The sequence below is a fragment of the Platalea leucorodia genome (genome assembly GCF_965183815.1).
Source record: "Platalea leucorodia genome assembly, chromosome: 3".
Classification (NCBI taxonomy): Eukaryota; Metazoa; Chordata; class Aves; order Pelecaniformes; family Threskiornithidae; genus Platalea; species Platalea leucorodia.
The window spans coordinates 100,911,513-100,938,927 of record NC_138825.1 but is presented as its reverse complement, the minus strand read 5'-3'; the positions used below and the strand labels follow the sequence as shown (position 1 = coordinate 100,938,927).

At 37.3% G+C, this 27,415-nt stretch overlaps 1 protein-coding gene across 3 annotated transcripts in view; it reads right to left on the bottom strand.

The window, feature by feature from the left end:
• HMGCLL1 (3-hydroxy-3-methylglutaryl-CoA lyase like 1) overlaps window positions 1-27,415 on the bottom strand; it is a gene marked incomplete at its 5' end in the record, with an annotated part of 81,661 nt that overhangs the window by 52,952 nt on the left and 1,294 nt on the right. For all 3 annotated transcript variants that reach the window (XM_082305571.1, XM_082305572.1, XM_082305573.1), the window contains 2 exons: window positions 4,149-4,256; window positions 5,246-5,323. In XM_082305571.1, the coding sequence (XP_082161697.1) occupies window positions 4,149-4,256; window positions 5,246-5,323 (186 nt within the window). The remainder of the gene's footprint in view (window positions 1-4,148; window positions 4,257-5,245; window positions 5,324-27,415) is intronic.

Sequence of the window (27,415 nt, the reverse complement as noted above, 5' to 3'; positions counted from 1 at the left end):
CTAAATCAGTGTGATCACCTAACGTATCTGATAACCTCACAAAAAAACATTTAGTAGTGCCTTAGCTTTTTAAGAACAACTTTTCATTCCTTAATTTAATATAAATAGTATCTACATTTCTCAGGGCAAGGAAGAATTTTTGAAACCAAATGATTAATTGAATGGCAAATGCTGGAACTAATTCCACACTTTAAAATTATAGCCTGACTTAAAATATACTAGAAAACCAAAATGACACTTTTTCAACCAGTAAAAAGCTGCCAGGTCCAAATAATATTATATGTATTACATTTGTCCCATTACTATTTTTTCTGTAAGTAAAATCCCATTTTAACACATATTGCCTGTTATAAGATTCTAAATTGTAATAAAATATTTCTTTTCCAAATTTCTTTAAAAATAAGCTTTCTAATGGTAGGTATTTATAATTTTTGGCCGTTTAGGTTATAGGTGTGGGATCCTGTTTTATATGGCACCTCGCTACTGTGGAACTTTTTCTTTTAGCTTTTTTCAGTAAAAAAATCTCTGCCAAAAACAACAGTGGATGGGAAACCATAAAAGAGCTTTAAAATACTAAAAAAAGAAGTAAGTGAATGAGTGATCTAAACATAACCATGAATTCTATTCCCATGACCTATGAAAAGAAAAAAGAAAGGAGCAAAGAAAAGACAAAGTCAAGACTGCACTCTCTATCAAAGCAATACAATCTTATCTTTTAAATAAAAAACATTTTAAACACAAATTAAGCCATTAAAGTATTCAGACATGAATTTAAGATAAGAAGGGATTGTTCATTTTTTCCAAAACTGACAAACCTGTGCTAAATTTGGTACTCCTAATAGCTCACTGGGAAAGTAAATAATTAAACAAGAAAGGAAGAAACCCACCTTTGTTTTAGACTTTTCCTTCTAATGTTTAAAAACTCCTACATTATTCCCTGTTGCTGTAACTGCCAAAGTTTGATGGCACTTGGAAAAACTTAGCCTAGCCGCTTTTAATGGACACAATCTGAAAACTCATTGCCCCTGCATTGACACCAAAGAAATTCTGCATTGTCGCTGTTCTCTTCCCCTTTCCTATTATCCTTCCTTTAGGCCCTTCCCTGGTAATACCGGGAACACTGAAATAAATCAAAGGAGCCCCTTAGAGAGTGCTGTACAGCCAGTTTGCTCTGCTAACTCATGAATAAGAAACAGTATGATCATACCATGTTTTTCTCAGAGGAAAGCCTGGAATACAGTCCAGGCCCAGGATGTATTCTCAGTTTTAAAAGGACAAACTTTATATACATTTTGACAGAAGATGTGCAACAAACAATGTTGAAAATTGCAGTATTTTCTCAAATCAATTAATTTCATGTTTTATGTTGTAAATAACTTGTGTGGTCCTTACTAAACATATAAGTACTCAAATGCTTCTGTGGAAACAAGTGCATAATTTCTTGAAAATTAGTTTAAATTATATAGACAAGTATTGACTTATTTCCTTACTTGCAGGGAATGACTAAGTTTGCACAAACAGGAGCTACATAGTATACTTCAGGACCAAGCCTGAATTTGCAGTGTTAAATCTCAAATGAAAACCTGGCACTCCTAATGCCAATGTAGTTTTGCTGCTGAGTTCAGAAAGGCTGGAATTTCTGTTGAATTGTACCAAATGTAAAAATTAATTTTGGAAAAATAATAAGCAAATTATTATGATTCATCAAAACTCAGTATGGCTGCTGATAGAGTGCTAGATCTGCAAAATAAGTAACATGCCTAACTACTACTACATAGACAAAAGTGCCAAATTTAGATAGTCTAAACACACATCCAAATGTGGAAAAAGAAATTTCATTTAGGCGAAAAGAAAAAAAAGTACGCTACCTTTCTTTTTTACATCAATGACTCTTAGTTCTCAGAAGAGTAGAAAAGAGGTAGGAACAACATTAAATTATATTAATAATGTGTCACCATCCCTATTCTTCAGTTCTGATCTGATCTGAATTCTCTCAGTGCCAGGAGGCACACAAGGCGCGAACATCGTTCTTCCACTTCAATCGGTCTGCAGCTGCGTGCTCTGGAGTCCAAGGGCCACAGCGCAGTCTTCTGTTGGTTTTTTCCTCAGGACATGACCGATCCAGTTCCATCTCCTCCTCCTCACTTCATTACTGATTTTCTCCATCTCCGCCATTTCGGGTTTTTTTGAAAGTTGATGCTCGTCGTTTCTGCAACTTTTTATTTTTTTTCCGGGAGGAGGTAGTTGGCCTCCTGCCCAATCCCCATGACTTGGAGGGCCAGTGGTTTTTCTGTCAGGGTGGCCTTCCCTTAGGCTGCGTTGGTTCGGGGCACCTTCTTCAATTTTATCCGGTGCACCCTCCAGAGAGGGATCCCCTATCCACCACCCAGGGGACGCGCCTTCTAGCCATGCAGCCCCAGCCGAAGGCTATTCTTCAGTTACAACTGAATATTTACATAAATAAAGAGCAAAATAAAATGCACAAGTACTTTCTTTGTCTCCATTCCACAGTACAATGGTAACACTGATTGTAAAGAATTTTCTCGATATTATTAACTGCAGAAAGTCACTGTCTCTTTGTGAGCAAATTCAAAATCAGGATAGAACTGCAACATCTCTCCTTAACTAGAATCCTTAACATGTAAGTGTGTGTGTGTGTGTGTGTGTGTGTGTGTGCATGTCTGTAAGGGTAGTGTTTGGAAAAGGGGGACTGCATGGTGGATAGATACACAGAAATGTACCAAGTGCAGCAGATAAAAAATGGTGTTTGGCTTCAGGGAAGAGTCAAGTTTCCATGACAGTCCAACAACCCCTAGGGCTGGGGAGTCTCCTCTCCCGGTTTGGTGCTAGGGAGCTCTATAGAGAAGTTTCCGCAGGTTGCACAAGCCCTGTGCACCTAGGTTTTCCTTCTCTGACTCTAGGTCTCTGAACTGACATTGCTTCCACAGGAAGTGCCCTCCACCATGACTGTTCCCCAGAGATCAGCCCCACTGCTGTTCATCTCAATATTCAAACTTAGTACTCTGCATCCCAACAGCTTCATATTCTCAAATCTTTATCACTATGTCTACGCTCAGCATCCTATATCCCAGCTGTCCTTTACTCAGAGGGTTGATACATCATCCCCACTCAGCATCCTGTGACCCAATTCTCTCACTCCCCATTTACTGCTGTCCCTTGCACATACGTACTCATACAAATTCCTACCCTCATGCTGCAAAGGGGAAATAGGGAATCACCCACTAAATTATTTATGTTTGGAGAGCGATGACAATATTTAAGATTTCTCACACCCTATGTAGTAACCATGGCAAACTGTACTCCTAGCATTTCTGTTGATCAGGGCCTGGAGTGGTCCCCTTCTTAGAGTTTAGCTGCCTGCACTCAAGGCCAGCTCACTGATAAGAAGACAGCAACCTGAGAAGCCTCAATCAGCCTTGGAGCTCATCAATAAAAGCTGGAAAGCAGATTGGCAGAGGCTCCACCAAACGGCTGTTAAGAAGTCTTAATGTGGCCTACCCTCCCTTTTCACTCAGAAGAAACTTTTAAGCTGAGACACTCTCATGCTTCCTCCTTGCCTGAGACACAGCGCAGCTGCACAGCAGCAGCCAAGCCCATGCTTGGCCGGGTACCTTACTGACTGGATCCTGACTACCTCTCGCAGAGTTGACTCCCCGGCTGCATCACTGCAGACTGACCTGAGTATGTGTACTCTTGGCTGCCCTGGCTACCCTCACCAGCCGTGCTCTGCTCTCACAGACTGTTGGACTGCCCTTTGGTCAACAAGGCTACAACCTCTGCTCCCCATGTTATCGTGCTTGGCTTCCAGTTCCCCTTCCCTTCTGGAGCAACCACTCCCTAACTCAGCAGAGTTAGGGATGTAACCAGCTTTCCGCACAGCTTGCTGGCTTTCTTCAATTTTGCCTCCTTTTTAATAATTAGCCCAACTTCAGCTGAGCTGAATAAAAGCATAAAACTTGAAAACTGTGTAATGGTGTCTGACAACAGCATCTGATTTTACAAATAAACAACATATTATTTCTGTTCAATTTTCTTATCTAATTACACAGGCTATACTACTGGAAAATTCCACTGCATGGAATGGCATTTAAATTGAAATAGTTCTGAATGGTGATGATTTTACATACCTGAGGCACCCATTTGGATGAAACGAAACTGGTCACTTCTATTGCAGGCAGGCCTGTTCTGGAAAGCCGGTTGATTAACTCAATTTTGATATCAGTTGGGACTATCACCTGCGGACATGGAGATATACTAAAGTATTTCATGTGGTAAGAAACTTCTGTAAGCGAAATGTTCTTAGCACATAATCAATTCTTATTTTTTTTTAAAAATGAACTATACTCATACATTATACCATAACTATACTGTTTCATGACAGTAGGAAGCTACTGCACAAGGAAAGCACTAGGCAGTATACATGATCCTACTCCATTTTTTGTCTGCCACAAAAGAATGAGGAAGCACCTCCGTGTAATTTGTTATAGATCTAGCACCACTAATTGTTAGTAACCAAACACCAACCTAGCAAAGTAGTGACAAAGGAAATAGTAACACAGAATAGTCCAACCAGAGAAAAATGAAAAAAAAAGCTCCACAGCTGAGGCAGAGTAATTCTCCTATTCTGTTTACACTATTAACACCTTTGATATCAGTAACAACGATATACATAAGCTTATCCTCCTGTTTGTGGAAAGAGATGATTGTTTTGATACATGTACCCTATTTTACATAGTCTCTTTCAATCTTCTTCCATGCTTCCCTGCCAACTCTTCAGGGAAATATTATCAAAAGAATGGGTTTTTTTTCTTTCCATGCCTGTTCAGCAGGAAATGTGACAAAACCTATTGTACTATTCCTACTATAGTAGCACATGTAGCACAAACGCATATTATGAAGATAGCCAGTGTTTCATGGCATTTACCAGTTATGTCATGACAGAATGTGATTGATTGACAAGACAAATACCAGAGAGAAAAATGGCAGTAGAGTAAGAGAAAGGCTAGTTAACCAAGTATAGCAAGAAATTATATGATTTAACATCTGGCTAAATAGCAATATACCTTTATTCTAATAGACAAGACAGTTACTAACACACAAATCAATAAATATATTTATAATACAAAATGGAAGAAACACAATTAGCAGGATATGTGTATTTTACACAATGAAAATAATGCTGATATCCACATCAAAATACACTCCCAAAAAAGAGAAAAATTACCTTTTCATTTTGTAATCCATCTCTTGGCCCAACTTCTACAATCTTTACGTATTCAGGCAGTCCAGATGCTTGAGATTCCTGAAATACAAATCAATACTGAAACACAAAACAATGAAGATCACTAAGATCAAAGGTACACCTTGTACTTGTCCTCTCATATGATTCTGGGTATAAAGTCATATTCTCAACAGTAACTTTGCTCACAGCCTTTAAAAATCTGTGAGAACATGCTCCATACCTTGAGTTAGGGAATAAAAGTTAAAAGCAGAAGTTATCTGCATGCATGTTCCACTGCTCCTCTGAGGCCACAAATGTTTATTATAAAAATGTACATAAAACCATAAATGAACATTGTGTTTTACAGAGTGAGAAATATTCCCATTTCAAAAAGCTTCCCAAAGAACAATCTAGTTCTCCAAACTTCTAACTGAATGTTCTCAATTTAACTGAACAGTTACTTCTCTCTAAATGTTTGCAAGACCAGGCTATAAATCTGAGAAGAACAGAGCAGTCAAGAAATGTTGAAGAGATTATTAATGAAAGATGAAAGTAATTCCTCTTCCCGAAGATGAAGGTTTTAAAGAAGGATTTAAAGGAGAACAAGGAAGGCCCCCGGTAGACAAGAAGAAGAATTTTCCAGGTGTAAGGGAAGATCTGGAAAGGCAGGAGGCTGACAGTGAAAGGAGGGAAGGAAGGCAGCAGTAAGGTCAAAGGGCTAAGGAGAGCATGGGGAGTTGGAGGGGGAGGAATGAGAAACAAGATCAGAAAAGCAGGTGAAGGGAAATGAAACTTCCTTTTTTATTATTTAGCTGCTCTGTTATCGAATCAAGTTGACAGGTGTGGCGGTTAACATAACCTGGGCCTTTAAGTCCTGAAGCAGTTCAGAGCAGTTGCTCAGACTGACCCCCAAAAAGCTGTGTGTCTTTAAAAAACAGATCAAATGGCCGACTTGGGGCACGCTGCCAGCACCTGTATGAGCAGACAGGAGGGATGCAGGCAGCCCCACCAGGAGCTCTGGTGACGCCGTTTTCTGTATTGCACTGAATACAGAATCCAACCCAGTGTCTCTGTTCCGGTGTTGAAAGCCTGTGCTGGGATTAGCATGAGCTGCCTGCGGGACGGCGGCTGCCGCTACACCCACCACCTCCCCTGAGAGTTAAACGCCACGGGAAGGGTGACACTGTCAGCCCAGCGGGACGGCTCCCGCCCGCGGGAGTCGCAGCTCACCCAGAGACCAGAAATCACTTCTGCAGTGCATAAATATGGCCACTAATCTCACATCATCCACAACCGGATGAAAAAACCATTTTTCATCCCTCCCTGGCTAGTATCATCAAGGTTGTTTCAACCAAACAGCCGCTAATTTCGCCTCATGGTAACGGAAAACGAGCATTCCTACAGCACCTTTGGTTTCTCCCTGCATTCTCGGTGCCCATGGATAAAAGTAAGTAAGTTCTCTGCAACAACAGCTGCAACACTAGCCAAAATACAATAAACATATTTCAGAGCATTTACTGTGTATTTATCTGAGCCCAGTAAAAAGAATGGGAAACAGCTGTATAGTATCTATTTGATCACGTGGAACATCTGGTAAGTTAAAACTCTGTCAGGCTGTGCTAAGCCCACACTCGCTGACAGTATAAACGTACTTAAATGCGAAGGTAAAACCTTCACATCTGCTGCATATTGTTTCTCTTTTTTTAAGTTATTTTCACAAATATGGCACCGCTTCAGCACTACGGGCATAAATCTGGGTTATTTCATGATTATCAGATCCTTCTTGTTACAAGACAAATGCTGCAGCTGCGCTATGAGTAAAGCTGTGACAGGAAAAAAAAGAAAGAGCTAAAATAGATTATGTGAACCAAAGCTTAATTTAGAGCATGAAAAATGTCCATAAAACTTTGGTGGCAAAAATGTTCAATTTCTGGGCCAAAGCCTGTAAATCCTATTCAGTTCCTACTGTGGTAAAACTTTTGCTGAAATCAAAGAGCCGTACCTGTCTTTACAGAGCATTTCACACAGCTACAGCACGTGCAGTAGCCATTCACACAGCCATTCAGGGGATGTTTGCAGCCCTTGGGTTTCGTAGGGGACAGAAGTTTGGAATGGACATTGCAAAAGGCACTCAAGTATTGATTTTTATTCTCCATCTGTGATATTAGAGGCATATAATCTCTTTGAGCCCTAATCCAGGTCTCTCATACCCTGATTTTCTGTATGGCCTGACTGTCCGCTAGTCAGTCTCAACTTCATTTCACTGTTCTTGAACGTGACACTGAGAACCATGTATGGGATGATTCCCACAAGGGCCACACAGTGGAAATTTAAGGCAGTACTACAGACAAATCCTTACATTCTTTGAGCTGATGAACAGCTTTGAGTAAACATCTTGGTTCTTAATCCAGAAGAGTCTTGCTTTGCACTGAATGTCATCTAGTTTCATCTACAGCACGTTGATTGCTCCTGTCTTCAAGGTCACTCAGTTCCTCCTGTGTGGTATCCAGTGTGGTACTGATAATGTCTCCTGTCTTTCTGTCAACAGATCTTACCACCTTGATATTTCCTGGTGAAAACGTCTGGACTAACATGATTACCTTATTTTGCCACAAACGTATGATTCTATGATTCTATATATTATCGCAAAAAATTTGGGTTAGTGCTATAGAAGAAACAGGTCTTAAAAAAAGACCTGAGGAACTCCACCAGCAATGTCTCTTTGGTCTAATGAATCTGCTTTCAACATTATCTCTCATTTCCTCCTCAGCTAGCTTCTTATTTATCTCACAAATTCTGTTCTGATCATCCTTCTCCCCAACTTAACTAATAATTTCTCTCATGCTGCATTGCAAAAGGTCAGATAACAAGCAAGTAAAAGGGAGGCAGAATACTTAGGTTCAGGCCCCTGTGTACTATTTATGCATTTTACGGTGCATAATCACTGGATAAAACTCAGGAACAAATCAGAGACTATATATGTACCATCTTCTGCTAAGACGATTCTAGCATTTTTCCATTCTGTGGACCAAGCTGAATCAGAGGCGGAAAGGAGTATCTCTTCACCTTAATCTCACCTGTTCTATGAATGCTCAATAACTTGCTGTTAGGACATTCTTCCAAGAAGTTGGAGATACATACTTGACAACATTGTCGGGAAGACAAAAGAGACTCCCTGCTTTCTTGGGAAGTCTTCTGGCCACAGTGTCACACTTGCAGAATATTTGGACATCACTTGAAACACAGCTGAAGGGGACACCTGAGCCACCAGTCACATTCTGTGCCAGGCTCAATGCCATCTGCATTCACTAGGCAAGCTTCAAATCCACAGAACAGACTGAAGTCTTTAAAAACTTATGCAGAGTTTAAACACTTCTCTGTTTACTATCTGGATGGCATTAGACCTTAACGAGGACTCAGGCTTCCTGAATTGAGGAATCGAGTTCCCCGAACTCTAACTGGAGGATTTCAAATGTGCACCATCCCCTTGGCTAAAAGGAATGATTTTCAGAACCAACAATGAAACAAACTTAGAGAATTTCAACAGCTTAAAGTATGGCATTAAATAGTCTACAGATAATAAATAGAAAATATAAATAGAAATAAATAGAAAAATGAAAAATAGTTTTTATATTTTAAGAGAATCCAAAAAAGGTGAACCTTACATAAATACACAAGTACTTACATTAAACACTAAACATGTCAGGTAAATAATTTTGTTTCAGAAAAAATATTTACTAAATTGTATTGTAGGAAGCATTTTCACGTAACGAAATACAAAAAGTAGTTATGGTAGATATTTAGAGGTGACTGCTTATTGAACTATATAGTGGCTCTGTTAAAAAGTAATGACTACCAAAGTACAATGTTTGAAATATCAAAAAGGAAAGAGCTGACATAAAAGGCTAAGAGCCTGGAAAATTTGTTTTTTCCATGTATCAAGCCTTGCCAAGGGAGCACAAAAACCATATAAAACCACAAAAAATTGCCTCCCTCAGAACAGAATGCAGCCAAAGAATCTTTTTTAAAAAAATAGAAAAAGGAAAACCATACCATTCAGCTTGAGACACTGAATGCCAAATTTCTGTATGGAAACATTTTCCCTGAGTTATAAATAGCTGAAAATTCAAGTTGATTATAGAAAATCCTAGTAACCCTTAATTAGAGCAGTATAATCTTTTTAATATAACCATAAATGTAATCAAATTAAATAAACACACTTTTTTAAGCTCTGTCACTGCTTCAGTAAAGGTGCTGAGATTCATTCATTTAGTCCATGCAGCTCATTCATATGGGCACTAATAGCACTGGCAAATATTACCCAGAGCTGCTCAAAATCAACTGCAAGTACCCAAAAGTAAGGGAGAAGAATCTGGAGGTTCAGGTCTTTTCAATCTTTCTAACCAAGCAAAAATGAAGCTCTGCTGTCCTTTTCCACAAGGTGGTGTTCTGGCACAGAGGACAACAGAACCAAGGTAGGTCCATCTTGTACAAGGAAGAATTATTCAGGAGAGAAGTTTTAAACAAGGATCAGCAGGGAGGTGGCATCATAACTCCATATGTATATGTGCAGTGACATGGACAAATGCCCAAAAACTGGGAGAAGGCTCTGAGATAAATAATACAATTGCTGGAAGGAGAACAAAGAAAACAGTGATCAATCTTCTGAACACATAGAGGTCTCTCAACTTTACAAGAAATAGAGGAAATAAACAGGAAGAAATTAAAAACTTAGTACATAATCAAATAATGATTGAAGTGGTATTGCAGAGACTTGTTTATACAGTTCACACTACTGGAAGGCCGATATAAAACATATTCATTCCCAAATTAACTAGGGGGGAAATGGAGAAGATCCACCCATGAGATACAAATAATACATACAGATATTCAGAAAACAGTGGGACACACCTGGTGAATATCCCTCAGTAAAGATAAACTGAGTATTCACCCAAGAACTTCTACTGTATGCTGCTGACATGACCACTGGGAGAACAGTAGCCAGGAACAGGCCATGACTAGCAAACAAACTCATCAGTCCTTGAGAAGCTTTCATTAAGCAATTTTTTCTTATGATACTGTTACATATTCATGACCTGAATGATAACACAGAAATACCACAAACAAAGCAGTTGCAAGTGCTTTAATTCAAAATTCCATTGACATACTAGAGAAATAAATACGATGCATTTCAATAAAAGCAATATATAACAGAACACTTAGGGCTATCCTTATTGTATCTGATGCTGAATGACTAATTAAAAGAATTTTTGCATGTTGTCTTTTACAAATTCTATCATGCTTATTTCTCCATTTTAATAATTTTGACCCCCCAAAAAAAGGTTTTTGTAAAATAGAAGATAGAGAGTACCTGACTAAACAGTTCTACAGAAAAGGACTGTAATACTAAAAGAAATAACAAACTGAATATGAGTCAATAACACCATGCTCTGAAGAAAAAAAAAAAAAAGAAGAAAATGAAATGCCAAATCTAATCCTAGGCTATAAACAGGGATGTCATAGATAAAACAGTAGCCTGCCACTTAATGAGTAGAAATACTGTGTCTAGTTTTGGACTTCCTACTTCAAAAAATAATTCAATCAATCAACTGGAGATCATCCATAGGAGGGTAAATTATAAAATACAAGTAAATCATTACAGAATGAAATTAGTTAAATGCAGAGTTAACCTATCTGGAATAAATCGTTGAGGTCAGAAGGGACCTCTGGAGATCATCTAGTTCAACCAACCCTGCTCAGAGCAGGGTCAACTAAAGCAGGTTGCCCAGAACCATGATCAGTTGGGTCTTGAGTCTCTCCAAGGATGGAGACTCCTGGGCAACCTGTTCCAGTGCTGATCACCCTCACAGTAAAAAAGACTTTTCTGATCTTTAAAGGGAATTTATTGTACTTCAGTTTGTGCCCATTGCCTCTTGTCCTGTCAGTGACTTTGTCTTCTTTATTCTCTCCACTAGGTATTTGTACATATTGGTAAGATCCCCCTGAGCCTTCTTTTCTCCAGGCTAAACACTCTCAGCTCTCTCAGCCTCTCCTCATATGACAGATGCTCCAATCCATTAATCATCTTCATGGCCCTTTGCTGGATCTGATCCAGTATGTCTACATCTCTCTTATACTGGGGATTAAACCTACAAGTATTACTTTAGTCCATCTCTTCAAATTTAATTTGAATGTGCTTACAACTTCTATTAGGGGGCTTGTGTGAGCTCATGAAAGAGTAGTGATTTACATATATATCAGGAGATTATCTGAACTGACTGAGAAGTCACTGCAGGGATTTCTATTGTAAAGTAATAGCTCTAACATTGCTACTGTCATTTCCATTAATTATTAAATTCTAATATAATCTGCTAGTACACTTATTAAATTGTTGCAGGGTTGTTTACAATAAAACACAAGTCATTCATATGAAAACAGAAGAAATATGATTTTAAACACAGAGAAATTCAACTAAACTATAAATGCTTATGCTGCTGGAGTGGCCAGTTGTTTGATCTAATCCTGTTTACAAAGAGGACTTCAATGGTAAAGACAAAGGTCATAAAGTGCAAATAATATTAACTAACAAATAGTAAGAAAAAACTATGACTTTTATTTAGAAATTATAAATTAATATTTCATAAAAAGAATTCTATCAAGTGAGCAGAATTCTGATGAACTGACAGTTCAAAAGGTAACAAATGACATTAACAGGGAATGCTGCAAAGACTGTAAAAAATGTTGCTGTGTTAAGAATAATAATCTTACACAAAACTAGAAAATTCAAGTCATGCTCTTAACTACACTACTCATGGACATACTGTTACAAATTTAAAAAAGCAAAAAAAAAAATCTATATATCACATTCCTTTTGGAAATCCTTTAGAATAGGTCTTCCAAAGCTGCAGAAGACAAGGTTTAAGAGTGGTGTTCAGCTCAAGGTTAAGAAACCTCAGCTCATTCCTGCTGTCTAAACATATGTACCTGGAGTCATTCTGGACGACTTAAGAGTTCTGGCCTCCAAATGCCGCTCAGGAAGGGCATGGGTCCCACTTTGTCCATTTACAGTAAGTCTCATTTCAAATCTATCAAGATACCCATACGCTGCAGAGCATCTTAAATGGCACTAGACTCATCTCTTAGGCAACTGAACTGAGCTTCTAAATGGTTCCCCCCATGCAGGTGTCTAAAGGCATGCTAGGTGTCTAAATTCCCTTTGCAGCTGAAGGAGCTGTATTTAATATGGCTGATAAAGAATAATTCAGGTTGTCCTAAGGTTCATACCTAGTGGCTGATGATCTCAGTCGCCAGGTTTGTGTAACTGCTTCGGGACTGAGTGCCACCCCAGCAGGAAATAAGTCTCCTGTGCATTTTACAATGTACAGTATATGCCTACCCCATAAGGATGTCTCATATATCCTAGGTGTTTCAAATGGCACTAGGCACCTATGTTTAGGCAACTGAGTCCTGTCCTAGGTCTGCACTGGCTATCACAGGAACTTCAGCTGCTGTAGACACCTACTTATGTCTTAATTCAGATGTCTTAATCCCAAGCAGACACCTGCCTCAAATGAACCATATATCATCTAATGAGTTACCAAGAGAAATTGGATTAACTTCTTTTGAGTTCCTTCAAGAGCTTGGTAGGTGATATATTCTTTTCGTCATTCTAAATTAAGTTTTCACCCTTCCTTGCTGACATGATTCCCACTCCATCCTGCTGCCACATTTCATCTTTGCCCCTAAGCTCTTCCTCACTGGAAAACCGGAATACACATAAATACATAGGAGAGAGGAAGTAACAGTACCCCTTGTAGCAGATCATTTCAATCCAATCTACACCCTCGGCAACTGATACCTTAACACATCAACAATTTTCCAGGTATACGAAAGGCAACATGTAGCACATGGATATTTAAGTATCATCAGTCCAATGAACAGGATTCTAATTCCTGTCTCAGAGCATCTCTTTGGAGCAACTGGCATGTTTTCTATTCTTCTGCCAAAGCTACGCATTAGAAGCAATTCAGATCAACTGAATTCTTGCCTCCTTGTTTTCCCGTAACTCCTCTGTGAACAAAGCATTTACATTGATCCAGACCTTGACCAATTTGACCTTGGACCTCTCCAGTATGGACCTGCCTGATGGTCACTGGGCTGCATAGCCAACCCTGATTACCATCACTGGACTGAATCCTGACCCTGACTCACTGACCTGTACTCCCAGCTCTAACCTTGGACCTCCCTTATCACCACAAACTTGCCCGATGACCTGGACTCTTGCTTGAACCCAGCTACCACCTCCAAGCCTGCCCTGCTCACCCCACTTAGCTACTGTGGGACTGGACCCTGGCTGGTGACCTGCCAGCCCTGTTACCACCCACAGCTCCCCTCCCTTAGGGAGCTGCTGGCCCTTGCTGCTCCCTGACAATCAAACTGAGAGAAATTTCTTATTCTAGAGTTCATTGCAATATCTGATCCTTGCTCCCTGACATCCAGTTCAGATATATACTCCTTGAGCATTTCTCTACCTCAAGTCATACATGCTAGGAGTAGAATGCAGCCTATTTCTCCCTCTCTTTTCGCCTTGCTATCAGTTGTACCTAAAAAGAAAGTGCAGTAGTTGTTAATGGCTAGCACTGTAAGTAGAAGCTTTGTTGACGGAGGCCAGTAATATCACGTGGTCCAGATTAGAGCAGCAGCAGTCATAAGCTACATCTGAAAGTTGGTGCGTTTTACATTAGCTCTCTCTGATCCTGCTGCACCATCTCCTTACCCAATGGAGGCTAAAGCTATCAGATCCTATGAGAGTAATCCCAAAGGATAATGTCTTGTTCAAGCAACAAACAAGGGTCTGACATGAAAAAATACACCAAAATCCAAGTAGCAGTAAAAGAGCTCTGTCTGATACACAAATACAATTCCGCTCATAGAAGAGAAAAATGAGCCACGATACGCAGTTGTGCTACATCACTTACTGCACAGAGAATCACTGGAGGGGTACTAAGTGTGCAAACCGATTTCACAGCACAGCATCTCCCACATCTTAACAAAATGTAACAAGATGTAGCAAAACAAATAAGCAACTCCTTTGTATATGAAAAGACCTTTCTTTCAGGCCAAACACAAAATAGCACATTTTCCGAAAGAGCTACAGAGTTAATAAATCAATATAATCTCTGTTGGCAGGAGTCTAACAGAGGGAATAAGAGAAGGAATTCCTCACTTCTCAGACTGTTTTCCTTTATACTAGATCAGAAGAGGTCAACTCTCACATACTTTGTGTGAAACACCTGCTGAATATTGTTTTCTATGATTTGCAGTTTACCCTTTTGCTTACAGTGGATATGCTTAGCCGCTCAGAGATGAAAACAAAACCTGCAGCTGCCTCCAACGTGTAATTTGCCTTGTATAACCAAGTCAAGTGAACTCAGCTTGAACTATGAATACACATAAACTGAAAGCCTGGCTCTTTCCGTTTTGCTTAATTGAAAGGGTAGTCATATATTTGAATACTGTTTTGGAGGTGTCTACTTTCACTTTTATTTTAAAAGCATAAGAATAAGCTCTAATAATTTATTAATACATTTTTAAACACATTTTTAAATACATGAGGGGATGCAAGTTGTTTTCTGTTGTATTTTTCACATCACGTCAAAGAATAAACTGACTTTCATTCTTAGACTATTCCTCATCTTCCGCTTTCGTGAGGAAGTGCCAAGTTCAAAAGTAATGAACAGGCTTAAAAATTCCTCATTGTTTTTTATCATGTCATGGGTTTGGAATGCATTCTGAAATTACTGCTCTTAGTTAAACAGATTACATGGGTTACCGCACTGATCTTGCAACAATATTATCCTGTATTTCTTTATGACCTTCTCAGTTTCTTCATAAACTAGATTTTCTTCTTGATCTCTCCATTATTTGAAGAGAACACAAAATGTAACAGTATTTCTTCCAAGACTGAAGAGCTACATTGAACTACTACGCTGGTCACGTGTTTTTCCAAGTAGGAGTATATAAAACCATGAATTGCTAGCCTATATTCTTTACCTTCGGTTCTGATTAAGTCCTTGCTTTGTAGCTTTTCATATATTGCTTTCAACCCGCGAAACTGTGCAAAGCACAGATACAGTGAAATGATAGAACACAACTTAACCGGTGGTTATATCTTAGGTACACAGTAATGGCTATGCTGGATAGAAAATGAATAAAAGCTGTATTTCCCACCTTACATAATGGTAAAGAGCAAAATCTATTAAGACCACCTATTCAAAATATAAACATTCATGAAGAAACATACAGAATATCATTATTACATGAAATACAATCACTAGTATTATTTCAGACATTAGAAATAAATATTTAGGGTAAATATAGGCATATAAATATAAACATTCTAGATTTAATATTAATTCACATATTCCATTGGGTTTGAATGTTATTGTTCTTCAAATATTTTGATATCTCAATTTAAACAAAGCCAGTGAAAGTATACTGGAAAATAGGTATTAAAATGATTATGACGTGAAGATAGTTACAGACCCCCAGAAGCCTTTCCCTTTAGTAAGCAAAGGCAAGAAATGTGAACACTTGAATTGCATAAAGTTACTCATTTTAAATTGTGATCATCAAAATCATGACAGTCCATGCTACGTTCTGACTATACTGCCAAGGACAACAACTTACTACATGTCAGTAAAGAGTCATGCAAACATTTCTAGTGGTCATGGCTTAAAATTTGCCGAATGCGAGCTCCAGTGGATCAGAAAATTCTACAGGCAGATGCAGGCTACCGAAACTGCTGTTCTGACAGCCCTTCAAAAAGGAAATCTCGGGAACTGGGGACTGAATGTCTAACAGAAGGAGCAGCTAGTTCTAAGAGCGACTGCAAACCACATGCAATTCTTTGCCATGATGTTGGATGCTCTGAAAAAAAGTAGTGGCATTATAGGACAAATACTCAGAAGGATAAAATCAAGCCCAAAGACTGTTCACAGTCTTTGAAAACCAAGAAATCCCTCCCTTAATGTTCATGTCTGTATTTTACCTAAAATCATTCATAACCTGACAGAACATAAAAATAGACCAAATCTGTCAAATAACAGTCTCCTGGATGAGTCTGAACCTTCTGAATTATCACTGACGACTTGCCATCTTCTAAAAAACATTTGTTGCTATTTTCAACAAATATAGAGTACGTGGAATCACAGAGGTTTGAATACAAGTGTCAATTCCAGCTAACAGTTCATGCAACCTAAAAGCAGACAGATGTGCTGTAGCCACAGATAATTTTGGATAACTTGCAAAATAATGATGAAGGGAATGTATTACTAGAGTGAGGTGGTAGCAGAGGCATAGACAACCACAGTTAGACTTGTGTTACAATGGAATCATTAATAATAAATGGTACTAGAAGCCTCCGTTGTTAGTAAGAGGCCAACACAGCCGGTCACTTTAGCAAAAATTAAAAATGTATTTTCAGTACATGGTGTATACATTACCTTTTTCTATTTCCCTAAATGCTTCCCTTGGCTAACAAGCAGCATTTCTCCATTAACCATGTTGATTTGCAGCCAACTCACTTTCATCCATATCCCTATCTTGGTCAAAGCCTGGAAAAGCAATTATACTCTGCCATCTGGGCTGGATGAAAAGAATACAGAGAACTGAGATCAACAGCATACTGATGACACTGGAGCCAAAACCTCCCACACTTTCCTTTACTATTATTTATGGTAACAGTATTATGGTGTGTATGGTGTTTTACAGGCAAGACTGAAGACAGAATTCTAGAAGGCAGAAAGAGTGGTGTTTTTCCACACACATCGAAAAAGCAGAGGCATGATCATCCTCATGACCAACATGTGAAAGTAATTTGCCCTTTATAATGCTTTGGGATATCAATGGGGGGGGAAATGAATACATTGACAAGCCAGCCCATCCACCCTATCAGATAAGTCTCTTTAAATACCTCATTGTCAATAAAAGTGAGTTATGCATAGATCTTTAAGAACTCAAGTAAAAAGTTGGAAGTAAATCAACTATTCTCAATTATTATTGTCATCAAAATCACCTTCTGTGTCCAAAGGCAGTGCCTAAAAGATCAAGGAAATCTTTAATTCAAGTACAGCTGGCCCACCACTATGTTTTCCACAGCTCTCTTCCCAAAAGATACTGATAAAAATGACAGTAGTTTAATGGTTATTTATTTAGCCACTGTTGGCAACTCATCCTTCAGGAGCATTTAAAATTTATAAAGCTCTTTAGAAAAATAACATCTGCAAAGTGTTACCATAATAATTTCCCAATAGTAGGAACGAAATTATGGTATCTTGAATGCCACACCATCCTTGATGTTACAAAAATGTTCCATTTTCACAATGGAATCAGTCAAATGTGAGCATATTTAAAGAATATCATTTTCTGCCCATTTAACTGATAATAATTAAAGCTATTGAAAATTTTCCTTATATGAAATTTAGAAAAAAGACAGATATAGAATGCCTTATTTTTAAAATAAACATTTTAAAAATTTTATCAGTTTTTATGAGCTTATTGAAAAGTGTTCATATTATAATGATATGTCAGAGCTTCTGCTGAACTGGTTAAATTTCCAATTTATTATATTAAATAGTAATGTAACAAGATTTTAACACGTTCTAATCCTGAAAACCTGAAAACAGTGGAATGGAACAAGCAGAAGAAAATAGACTGGTACTGGGGAAACTATGACAAAGAGAAAAAAACATAGGATCATATCACTTCAGACTATTTGAGAAGATTAATGGTTGTTATGGCAAAATGAATCACAAGATTTCTTAATTTTTTATTGCTTCCACTTCTACAGTTCGCACATTTAGGAAGATTTTTTTCAGCCTCCATATTCTGGATAATAAGTTGTACAACAAATGAGATAGAAACGTTGTAAAGCTGGTAATAAGACCAGTGGGTCAGTATTAACTAAGCATGAAATAAGTAAAAAGAAAATCAAATAGTATTACCATTAGCTGTACTTCCATTTTACTGTGACACATAATCTTGACCAAAGGATTGTTCTAAACTTTGATGATAGATAATACTTAGGGACTAAATGGCAATCCAGCCATACCACTCACTAAGCTCAAAATGTCCTGAAATGTTTTTAATGGCAGGTTTCAACTGACTTTAAGCCACCTGAATTTAGGTAACTACACATTTATCTCTACAGTTGTGCTAGGTATCCCAGTACAGTCAATTTATATATTCACATATAATGTCTTAAGGTTCCCTAAACACAGCATGTAGGACACAGGACCTGTGCCTTTTTTGGCAGCTGGAGGTAAAGTAGGATATTATAGGGCATCTTAAATGGCATCAGCAACGAAGCACGGCCAGCCAAATCAAGCCACTTTCTCAGCACTGTCAGCAATGGCCAAAAGCACATGAAACAACTCAGCCGAGTAGTAAGGGCGCGAGTCAGATGGCTAATTACAGGCACCTAGTGCATTTGAGATGCATCCCACTTGACTTCCAGCTATCGCTCCAGAGGGCACAGGTCTCCCATAAATCCTGTTTGATCTCTGCCATCCCTCTAAGCCATCTCAGCTACCTTACGGCATCTCACATGGCACCAGACAACTGCGCTTAGGCAATTGAATCAAGTCCTAAATATCAAAAAACAGCAGGGAGACAAGAGAAAATTCTCAATCACCAGCTGATTCCTCTCTGTATAGCCAGCTGGCTTAGTAGCTTAACTTTCCATCTTCTTCATACCATTCAGGCAAAAGTGAGACACAGCAGGGCCAAGGAACTTGCTTATCCTCTCTCTTCTCTTTCCCCAGCAAATTCTTCGTGTAAGCTGTTTTGCTTTATATGAAACCAATATATAGTTCAATTCAAATTATGGTTCCAGGCTTTTAAAAATTCAGCTGTGATCAGCTGTGGATTCTGTTAAATCTTTTTCCTAATCCCAGTATTTCACATGATATACCTTCATCACTTACCTTGGTCCCCCATTTCTCACATACTAACACCTATATTTAATCTCATCCTAACTACTTGTATTAAAAGTAAACCCTAAAGCCACATACAGTTCCTTTCCAGATGCTGCTGTTGAATTATTTCCCTATGGGTTTCACCTAACATTCCACCAATGTCCTCTGGCGCTTCACTCCACACATCTCATGCATTCAAAGCCTTTAAACTTTTTTTCCAAGAAACCCATAAACTAACACCTTTATTCCCATACAAAACAGCTAACATCTGTGGACAAAAAAAACAGGCAAACAAAGAAGAAATGTCTACCCAGCACAGTTTTTTACCAATGCACCTTTTAGCAGTTTTTGCATGTAACAGATCTGGTTTTTTGTTGCAAAAGCTGTTGAGAATCACTCTCATAAGTGTATTTAATCCAAATAACAAATTCAAATGTAATATAACAATTGGAGTAACTTTCATTCATTTACACCAAACCACAAAATAAATCCCCATTTAACAAGGGAATTATCTAAAAATAATATAAGCTACAACAACATTCTGACAATAAGTATAATTTCCTTCTTACCACCTGCAGCATATTTTTCATCTTTTGCAACATTAGAATTTTGTCCCAAACTATGCTCAAAATCTTCACCATCAATTATTATGTCTAACCCAGTAAAAGTCTGAAAAGTCATGAGCTGATTACTTCCAACTCTAATACCTTAAGAATGAAAAGCAACCCTTAACACTATCCCTGAAAGTATTTTCCTGAAATGTAAATCATGCATTTATCAGTTTTCTGATTCCTTTGGAGTGAGATATTGATTAAAAGACCAGACAGTCAGAAAAATAAAGTCTGTATCTGATTCATAATCTCATATTTAAAAAACTCTTTATTATTCATTACAGCTTATGTCGCTATCAACATATTACAAAACAGAAAAAACTTTTATCTCCACTGCACTACTTAGTTTTAAAGTGTGCACCCCATTTTGACTTTTCTGCCTCAAAAGGGCTATACAAGTATACATTAATAAAGCAGTAATAAAATATTTCCCTTTTGCTGAAAAGCAAAAATGCTGAATTAGCTTTACTGGTATTTAGCACAGTATGAAAGCCTGATTTTGATCACGGAACTACAGGCCTCATATTACACGCTCTTATCTCAGAAATTCTACATCAGCCAATAAAGTAACTTTTCTCAGAGTTCCAATATCCTGATGAGTTTTTCTATGTGACAGAAGATGGATGGATTAGATAGCCAGAGAGAACCTTTTCCTATAAATTTGTGCCTGACAGCTTTTTATTCCCATTCTTAATATTTTTCTGTTCCAGTATTTTCTGAGGTTCAGTTAATTGATGAGCCTTACTGAGTGCATAGTACTTCATTACACTGTATGTTAAGGTCCACATATGCATTATGATGTGCGTTGGCACACATTGTAAGGTGGTACACATTCCCCAGCAAGTTCACAATACCACACACCATCTTTAATACACTTTTCTCCTTCATACTTCATCTATCTTTTTAAATATACATTTGGGGGAAAAGAAGAATGCTAAAGAAAATATTTCACCTTTGTTAAATGAATGAGAGCTAAACAATAGAAGAGAATTCAACACAGCCTGAAGTACTAAATAACTACTTTTCTGAAGTCCCCCACAGTTTCGTTAACCATAACTCTTTCCACATATGACACATCAAAGGATCTCAATAACCTTCAATTCCTAAAATTTCAGAGAATCATCACCTTGGTTAAATGCCTTATATTTATGTTGTGAAAGAGCAGAGAGTGACAAGAACTCATTTCAGCTTTATCTCTGGACTGTACCTACACTGCACCAGTTTCTCATTGTGTGATATTCACACAGAAACTGAAATTCAAACACAGACTTTCATAAATAAGTGAATCTTCCAACCCAGATGCTGCAAGAATTGGAGCTACCTTTTTCCTCTGAAACACCAAAAAAAGGTCCTATCATTAAAACTGAGAGAAAATAAGTGTACCTTCATTCTAGGTACCCAGCATTCCACCTTTAAGCCAAGTCTAAGTGAAAAAAACCTAACTTGTGATTGAAGCCGCTGTAGAGACTGTTACTATTATTTATTAGTCACCTCGTCAGACAGTTCAAAGATACATAATTTGATTAATTAGGAGCAGTAAATCTTTTGCTTTATGAAAACTTCTACATCTGACCAACTGGTAAGTCTTACAGTAGTCTTACGAGGCATTTGTGAGATTTCCTTGCCCAAACTAGAAGCCAGAAGATCTACAAATTGTAAATAAAATCCTCATTAAAACCTGAGACAAAGATAATATTCCCACTTATTTCAGTAGGAATTAAATTTGGATCTAGCTGATCTTAGGCAAGCCACTTATCTTCACTCTCAGCCAAGGCAACAAGAAAATGAATTAAGAAGAATGATCTCAAGATGTATGAATTTTAAAATGATGATTTGACACATGGGGTGTCTGAAATTAATCTTTTTCCTTGAGCTGGCAAGAGAGGAAATGAACATCACTGTGCCCATATGTAGGCTTTGAAGGAGGTGGAGGTGGGACAAGTCAAAAACGGGACCTCACCAAAAAACAGATGTTGGGCCTGAGTAGAAATTTCCTGTGCATTTTTTTAATTCCCAAATTTGCAGAGCAAGATCTGTAAAATCCTTTACAACATTTCCAGCTGTATTATAAAGTTCTAAACCCACATAATAATCCCAATACAGCATAAATCTGTATCAACTAAAAAGCTCCTGTTATCTTTCCACTATTTACAATCCAATGGCACAAAAGAACTAAAAGTCAGTGACTTCATTTAGGTCAAACTTACACTTTATTATCAGCCTCTTAACTTCTAACATCCTGTTTGGCACCTTTAGCAAACCAGCTACTTAGCCTTTTCGGACTTTCTTTCTTCAACATTTTATCCACCAAAGTTCTTGAGCTCTTATTCTGCAGCATAAAGAATATCTGGCTGAAAAAATTGGCACGAGTCTACTGACCTCATCTTCTAAAGGGGGAAACTCCTCGTGACTTCAAAGAAAATTCTGGAAAGAGCTCAGCATTGAACTCTCTCTGCTCCGGGTAAATTCAGTGGGAGTGTGTTTTCATGTTTTATTTACTACCTTCAATGTCAGCATGTATTAAATGTCATTTATCATCTCCAAAGTCATCAAAAAAAGATACAGCATGCTGATATGAACTTAATAGTTTATAATTTAATTCTAAATTACAGTTATAGTAATCCTTTCTACTTTATTCTTCTATGTATTTTATTTTTTTAATAACTTTCTATGCTTTACATTTTATGAACATTAAGAAAATAAATATTGCTTGGAAATCTGCAACAAAACAAAAAAAAGTCCCATTCTTGTGGTATACTCGTTGAGAAAAAGATCCATCTACTGAGTTCTGTATTGACAAGGCTTCTACATGTAGAGGAATATGACAGGCTGGAAATCAGGAATTTCAAAGACTGTCAGTGATCAGTTATTTAGTCTTAAATTACATGAAAGACAACACAAAATCTAAATGCCTTGGAAGTTCAGGATGAAAACACAGAATGAGGTAAGAATGGTGGGTAAAGGAGAGAAAAAAAAAGGATACAAGATCTTTGCCCCATGCAATTCATGTACTTTCTCTACACAGATTTCATTAAGTATCTTTAAATAACATCATCCTTTTTAAAAGTCAAGAAACAAGAATTCTGCTATATAAAGTTCAGGACATCTAGCTTCTTTTTTCTCTATTAAAAATACACTTTATAGGCAATTTTCAGCAGATCAAAAAAAGCTAAGAGTAAATTATGACGTATTTCTTGCATATTGTAATTGTCATAATAAATTAGTACATTTGCAATATTGTTGACAGCAAATTTTTATAGTACTTAAACTAAATAAATTAAATAAAAAATGAAGATAGCTTAAATAGTTATTTAAGGAGAGCCTGCAAATGTGAATTTGTTCCTGGAATATATAATTACGTGGAGATAAAAAGAACATGAAATATAACATGTCTCAAATCAGTTGCTCTGAGGTGTAGCTAAAAGATTCAAATAAAACAGACATGCTTTATCCTCCTAGGTAGCATAATACCATGTGCCTCATTTTTTATGCTGTAATTTGAATCAAGAATCAACCATCAAATATGAGAAGTGGTTACAACAAATATACATAATTGTCATATGGACTGTGGTTCTAATTGTTATTCTTGAATTACTTTAAAAATAAATTTGAGAGGTTTCTAGCATATATTTAAAACATGATAATATATTGCAAAATCTAAACTAGCAAATTAAAACTGCAAAAGTAAGACACTTGTGTGCATCTCTTGATCCGAGAGTGTCATGCAGTGACAAGATGAGGGAATCTTAGGCTGTGTGGTTTAGATCTGGATATTTAGGCATGTAGCATATAAACTGTTGCAACCTAGGCACTGAAACAGAAGTTAGCTGTCTAAATTAGAGGACCCAAGGTTTTGTTCGTTATTATATGCATTTAGCATGTAGAAATTGTGTTCCTCTCCGGTTATAAAACTGACAATAATGTACACTGTGCTTTCCAATGATAATACACTGAACAACTGTTAATAATTCTGGGTACTGCATCCCATATGACAGCCTAAATCTGTGAGAGAAATCCTACAAGATAACATAGCACACATTAGCATTATTTAGATAGATTTATGCCTCCTGGAGTCACAGCCACATCCAGCAGAGCGAGAGACTAGAGTTTTATTTTTTACTTATTTTTTCTTTGCTTGTGGTAGATGTAGGCTACCCTCACCAAACCACATAACTCCTACTATACTATACCTCTTAGTACACCTAGCTAGTGGTACATTAAAACACAAGGGTCTAAGAGAAAGATGCTTATTATTTAGCTATGTTTAGCCACTACCTTCTTGCAGAGTAGAGTAGGATGCACTGATTTAAAGTGGCAGAAGATGAATATTCACACTGAAGTTGACACTCTGACCTTAACTAATTCCACTTTTTCCAAAGTATTGTAAGCTATGTAATGTAATTAAAAACTGGATTTGGAATTGTCTCTAGTTCACATCATTGAAACATCTAGTCCTCTATTCCTTATTATATAAACTTTAAAATCTCTTAAGAATCCAATCATTTTCACTACTGCGGAAACAACATCATATAATCCATTTTCTAAAACTAAATCATATAGGTTATTCACCCTCATTATTTTGTTTAGAAAGCTATTAAAGAATGTCACCACTTGACACTCAGCTTTTCAATTTCTACTCTGTATTTAATATACAGACAGATTATAAGCATTTGTTTGTGTGTGGCAACATATTCCTTTATTTTAAGCAGCTCTTTCCTCCTCTTCCCTCCTTGCCTGCCCATCCTCCAGGTCTTAACACTAGATATCAAACAAACCAAAGTCATTTTACATTTCATCTCCATTTTCCTGGCCATTCCAGTGGCGCAAGAACTAACTTGTCCCAGCTGGAATTCAATTTCTTGAATGTGACTAACCAAAACTGAACAAGGCTCAGATACAGTCTTTTGCAATGGCACTAACATTTCCCTGTTTGACTGGAAATACTTGATCTGATATATCCAAGGACTTAATTTGATCTTTTTTAACAGCTGTACTGTATTGGCAGCTCATAGTCCTCCTATGATTTGTGAGTATTCCAAGGTTCTTCTCTTCTTCAGTCGCTTCTAACTGATAATGTCACAGTTTCTAGTTTGGGTTATTAGTCTCAAAGTACCTAATCATTCTGTACCCTTGAATTTCATCCTAGTCTTTTACACCACTTCTTTAGCCATCCAGCTCTTCCCTGCTGTGTCCTTAGCATATTCCTAATGTATTAAAATTCCATTTTAACTTACATGAAAACATAATATTAAGTCTGTAGGATGAGACCAATGTCAGTGTCTATCAGACCATTTCTCCTTCCAGCCAGAAGGTTCCTGCTAAGCGAGAGGACAACCATCAGCAGCGGATGAACAGCCAACCCTCCTCCCTGCTGCTCAGCCTGAGCTTTTTACAAAACAGAACACAAAGTACATTACAAATTCCAGTTAAGTGCTATGAGTCACCATCAGTAGTAATCTTGATCACTGCAGAAATCTCTCTAATACCACAACATCTACTGCCACCTCCTTTCTAGGTAGATCCTAGCACATTTTACAATACTGATATAAATTCATGTCTTCAACAAATTCTCATGTAGCTGTAGCTCCTATTTAGTAAAATTAATCAGACCTTTAATGTTAAATTAATCAGATCTATTAATAAAAATAGTATGGAGTAATGCTAGGGGAATGAAGCAGAAGTAGGATCCCCTTGTATGAAACATAAGACAGTATTTCTGAAGCAAACAAGATTAAGAAATTAAGAAAATGGAATAAGATTAAGCTACTGCAACAGGAATGTGGTGTCCCATTAATTAGTCAGGTGTTTGATAATCTTTTTACATAATACAGACTAGTCTAAATAAGAGCGAAATAGATATTAATAAATTCTACCAATAGATAGTAGAAAATTCTATTTACTTTCTATCTAGCCATTAGCCCAATTACCTTTTGTTTTTCACCTCTCCTTTTCAATAACTTTGCTCCTCAAGCAACCTTATGTTTTAAAGTCAAATACAGTTGTAAATATACTACAAAATTGTTGGCTAAATGAAACGGGAAAATTAAGGGAAAACAAAGACTATGACATCCCACTACTCACTCTAGGACCTATTATTTTGCCTCCAATACAGCTCCAAGTGGTTAAACCTGGACCTTTACAAATTAGTCAGCACAGTATATAACCAAATTTTTATATATCTGGGGGTTTTTTTGACAAAATTGAATTATTTTAGTTTTACAAGAGCCCTGGTAGCAACACTCTAATCCTACATTTTACTTTGTGTTTAAAGAAAAATCCTAAAAAACTCCTGAAGAGTTCAGCAAGAAAATCAACTCCTTATTTTCATCAGCCATGAAAGCACTAAATTATTTCTGGGAAACTGTTCTTGCACCTTAAACCCCTTCCCCTATTTTATTTCTTGGTGCACCCACATAAATGTGATTACAGTGGTGCCCCCATAACTGTCTTGCATACACTGGTCAAAACAAAAAAAACCCACTTTTTACAACCATCACTTGAGCTAGTATGGTTTCTAGATGAGTAATACATTTTTTCTTGAACAGGTTTGATACAGAACGTACTCAAGCATACGGAAAACCTTTATGGGTTGTTTAAGCATCCACGTGAGAAAAATGGAAATTTGAACAGATTCATGTAAAGTAAAGAAAATTATTAAAATCATCTAATAAAAATCACAGTGAGGTAATTCAGAAACAAATGTTAAAACATTAACAGTGACCAACCCCGGACTTAATTAGTGGCAATGGGCTCAGTAGACTGTGCAACTTACAATCAATCACATCAATGTGCACAGGGAGGATAAGCAGCAAATTCTCATGTTTGCTGTTTACTGAGGAAGACGTCTTTCTGTATCCTTGGAGGAAAAAAAATGGTGATGAAAATGAAAGAAAAGCACTGCAAAAATGAAGCAAAAGTTACAGGCATCTATTACAATAAAGAAACTTTTTTTTTTTTTTTAATCTACCGTTTTCTGGGAAGATATTGCTTGTCTTTGACTTCAAATCCTCTCTATTGCAAAAGCCTTTGAACCTTTCAGATGCTTTGTCTGATAGGGGACAGAGACTGACACAATCAAGTAGCATATCAAGGTATTTTGAAGGAATTTTTAAAAAACGTTCACATCTTTTGAAAGAAAACGATGCACCAAAATGTAGCAAGGGCACATGAAGAGGATTATACTACTTTGCTTCATGCTTAATACATAAAAGTCCCTTCATTCTCTTTTATTTTTTTTTACAGTAGGAAAACATTTTTCCACTTTTACAACCAGTGAAGGAATTATGTTTGATTTTCTCCCAAAAATTCAATGTTGGATAGACACTACTCTCAGGGAATTGTGATAGCTCGAAGCTGTATGGAGCTCACCTATACAAAGCTCTGGGCTCACAACAGTATTGCTTTGGGTATTCCATATATGTACCTTTTGAGATATCAAGCCCAGATCATCTGAAGCAAAATTACAATGCTGCCAGCTTTCATGGCACTCAGAACATTGTATTTTTCATGACCTCCTCACCTCTGAAGCTACACTGCTACCTAGTAATTAAATTTCACTTCCAGATGGTGCAGAAAAATGGAAGATG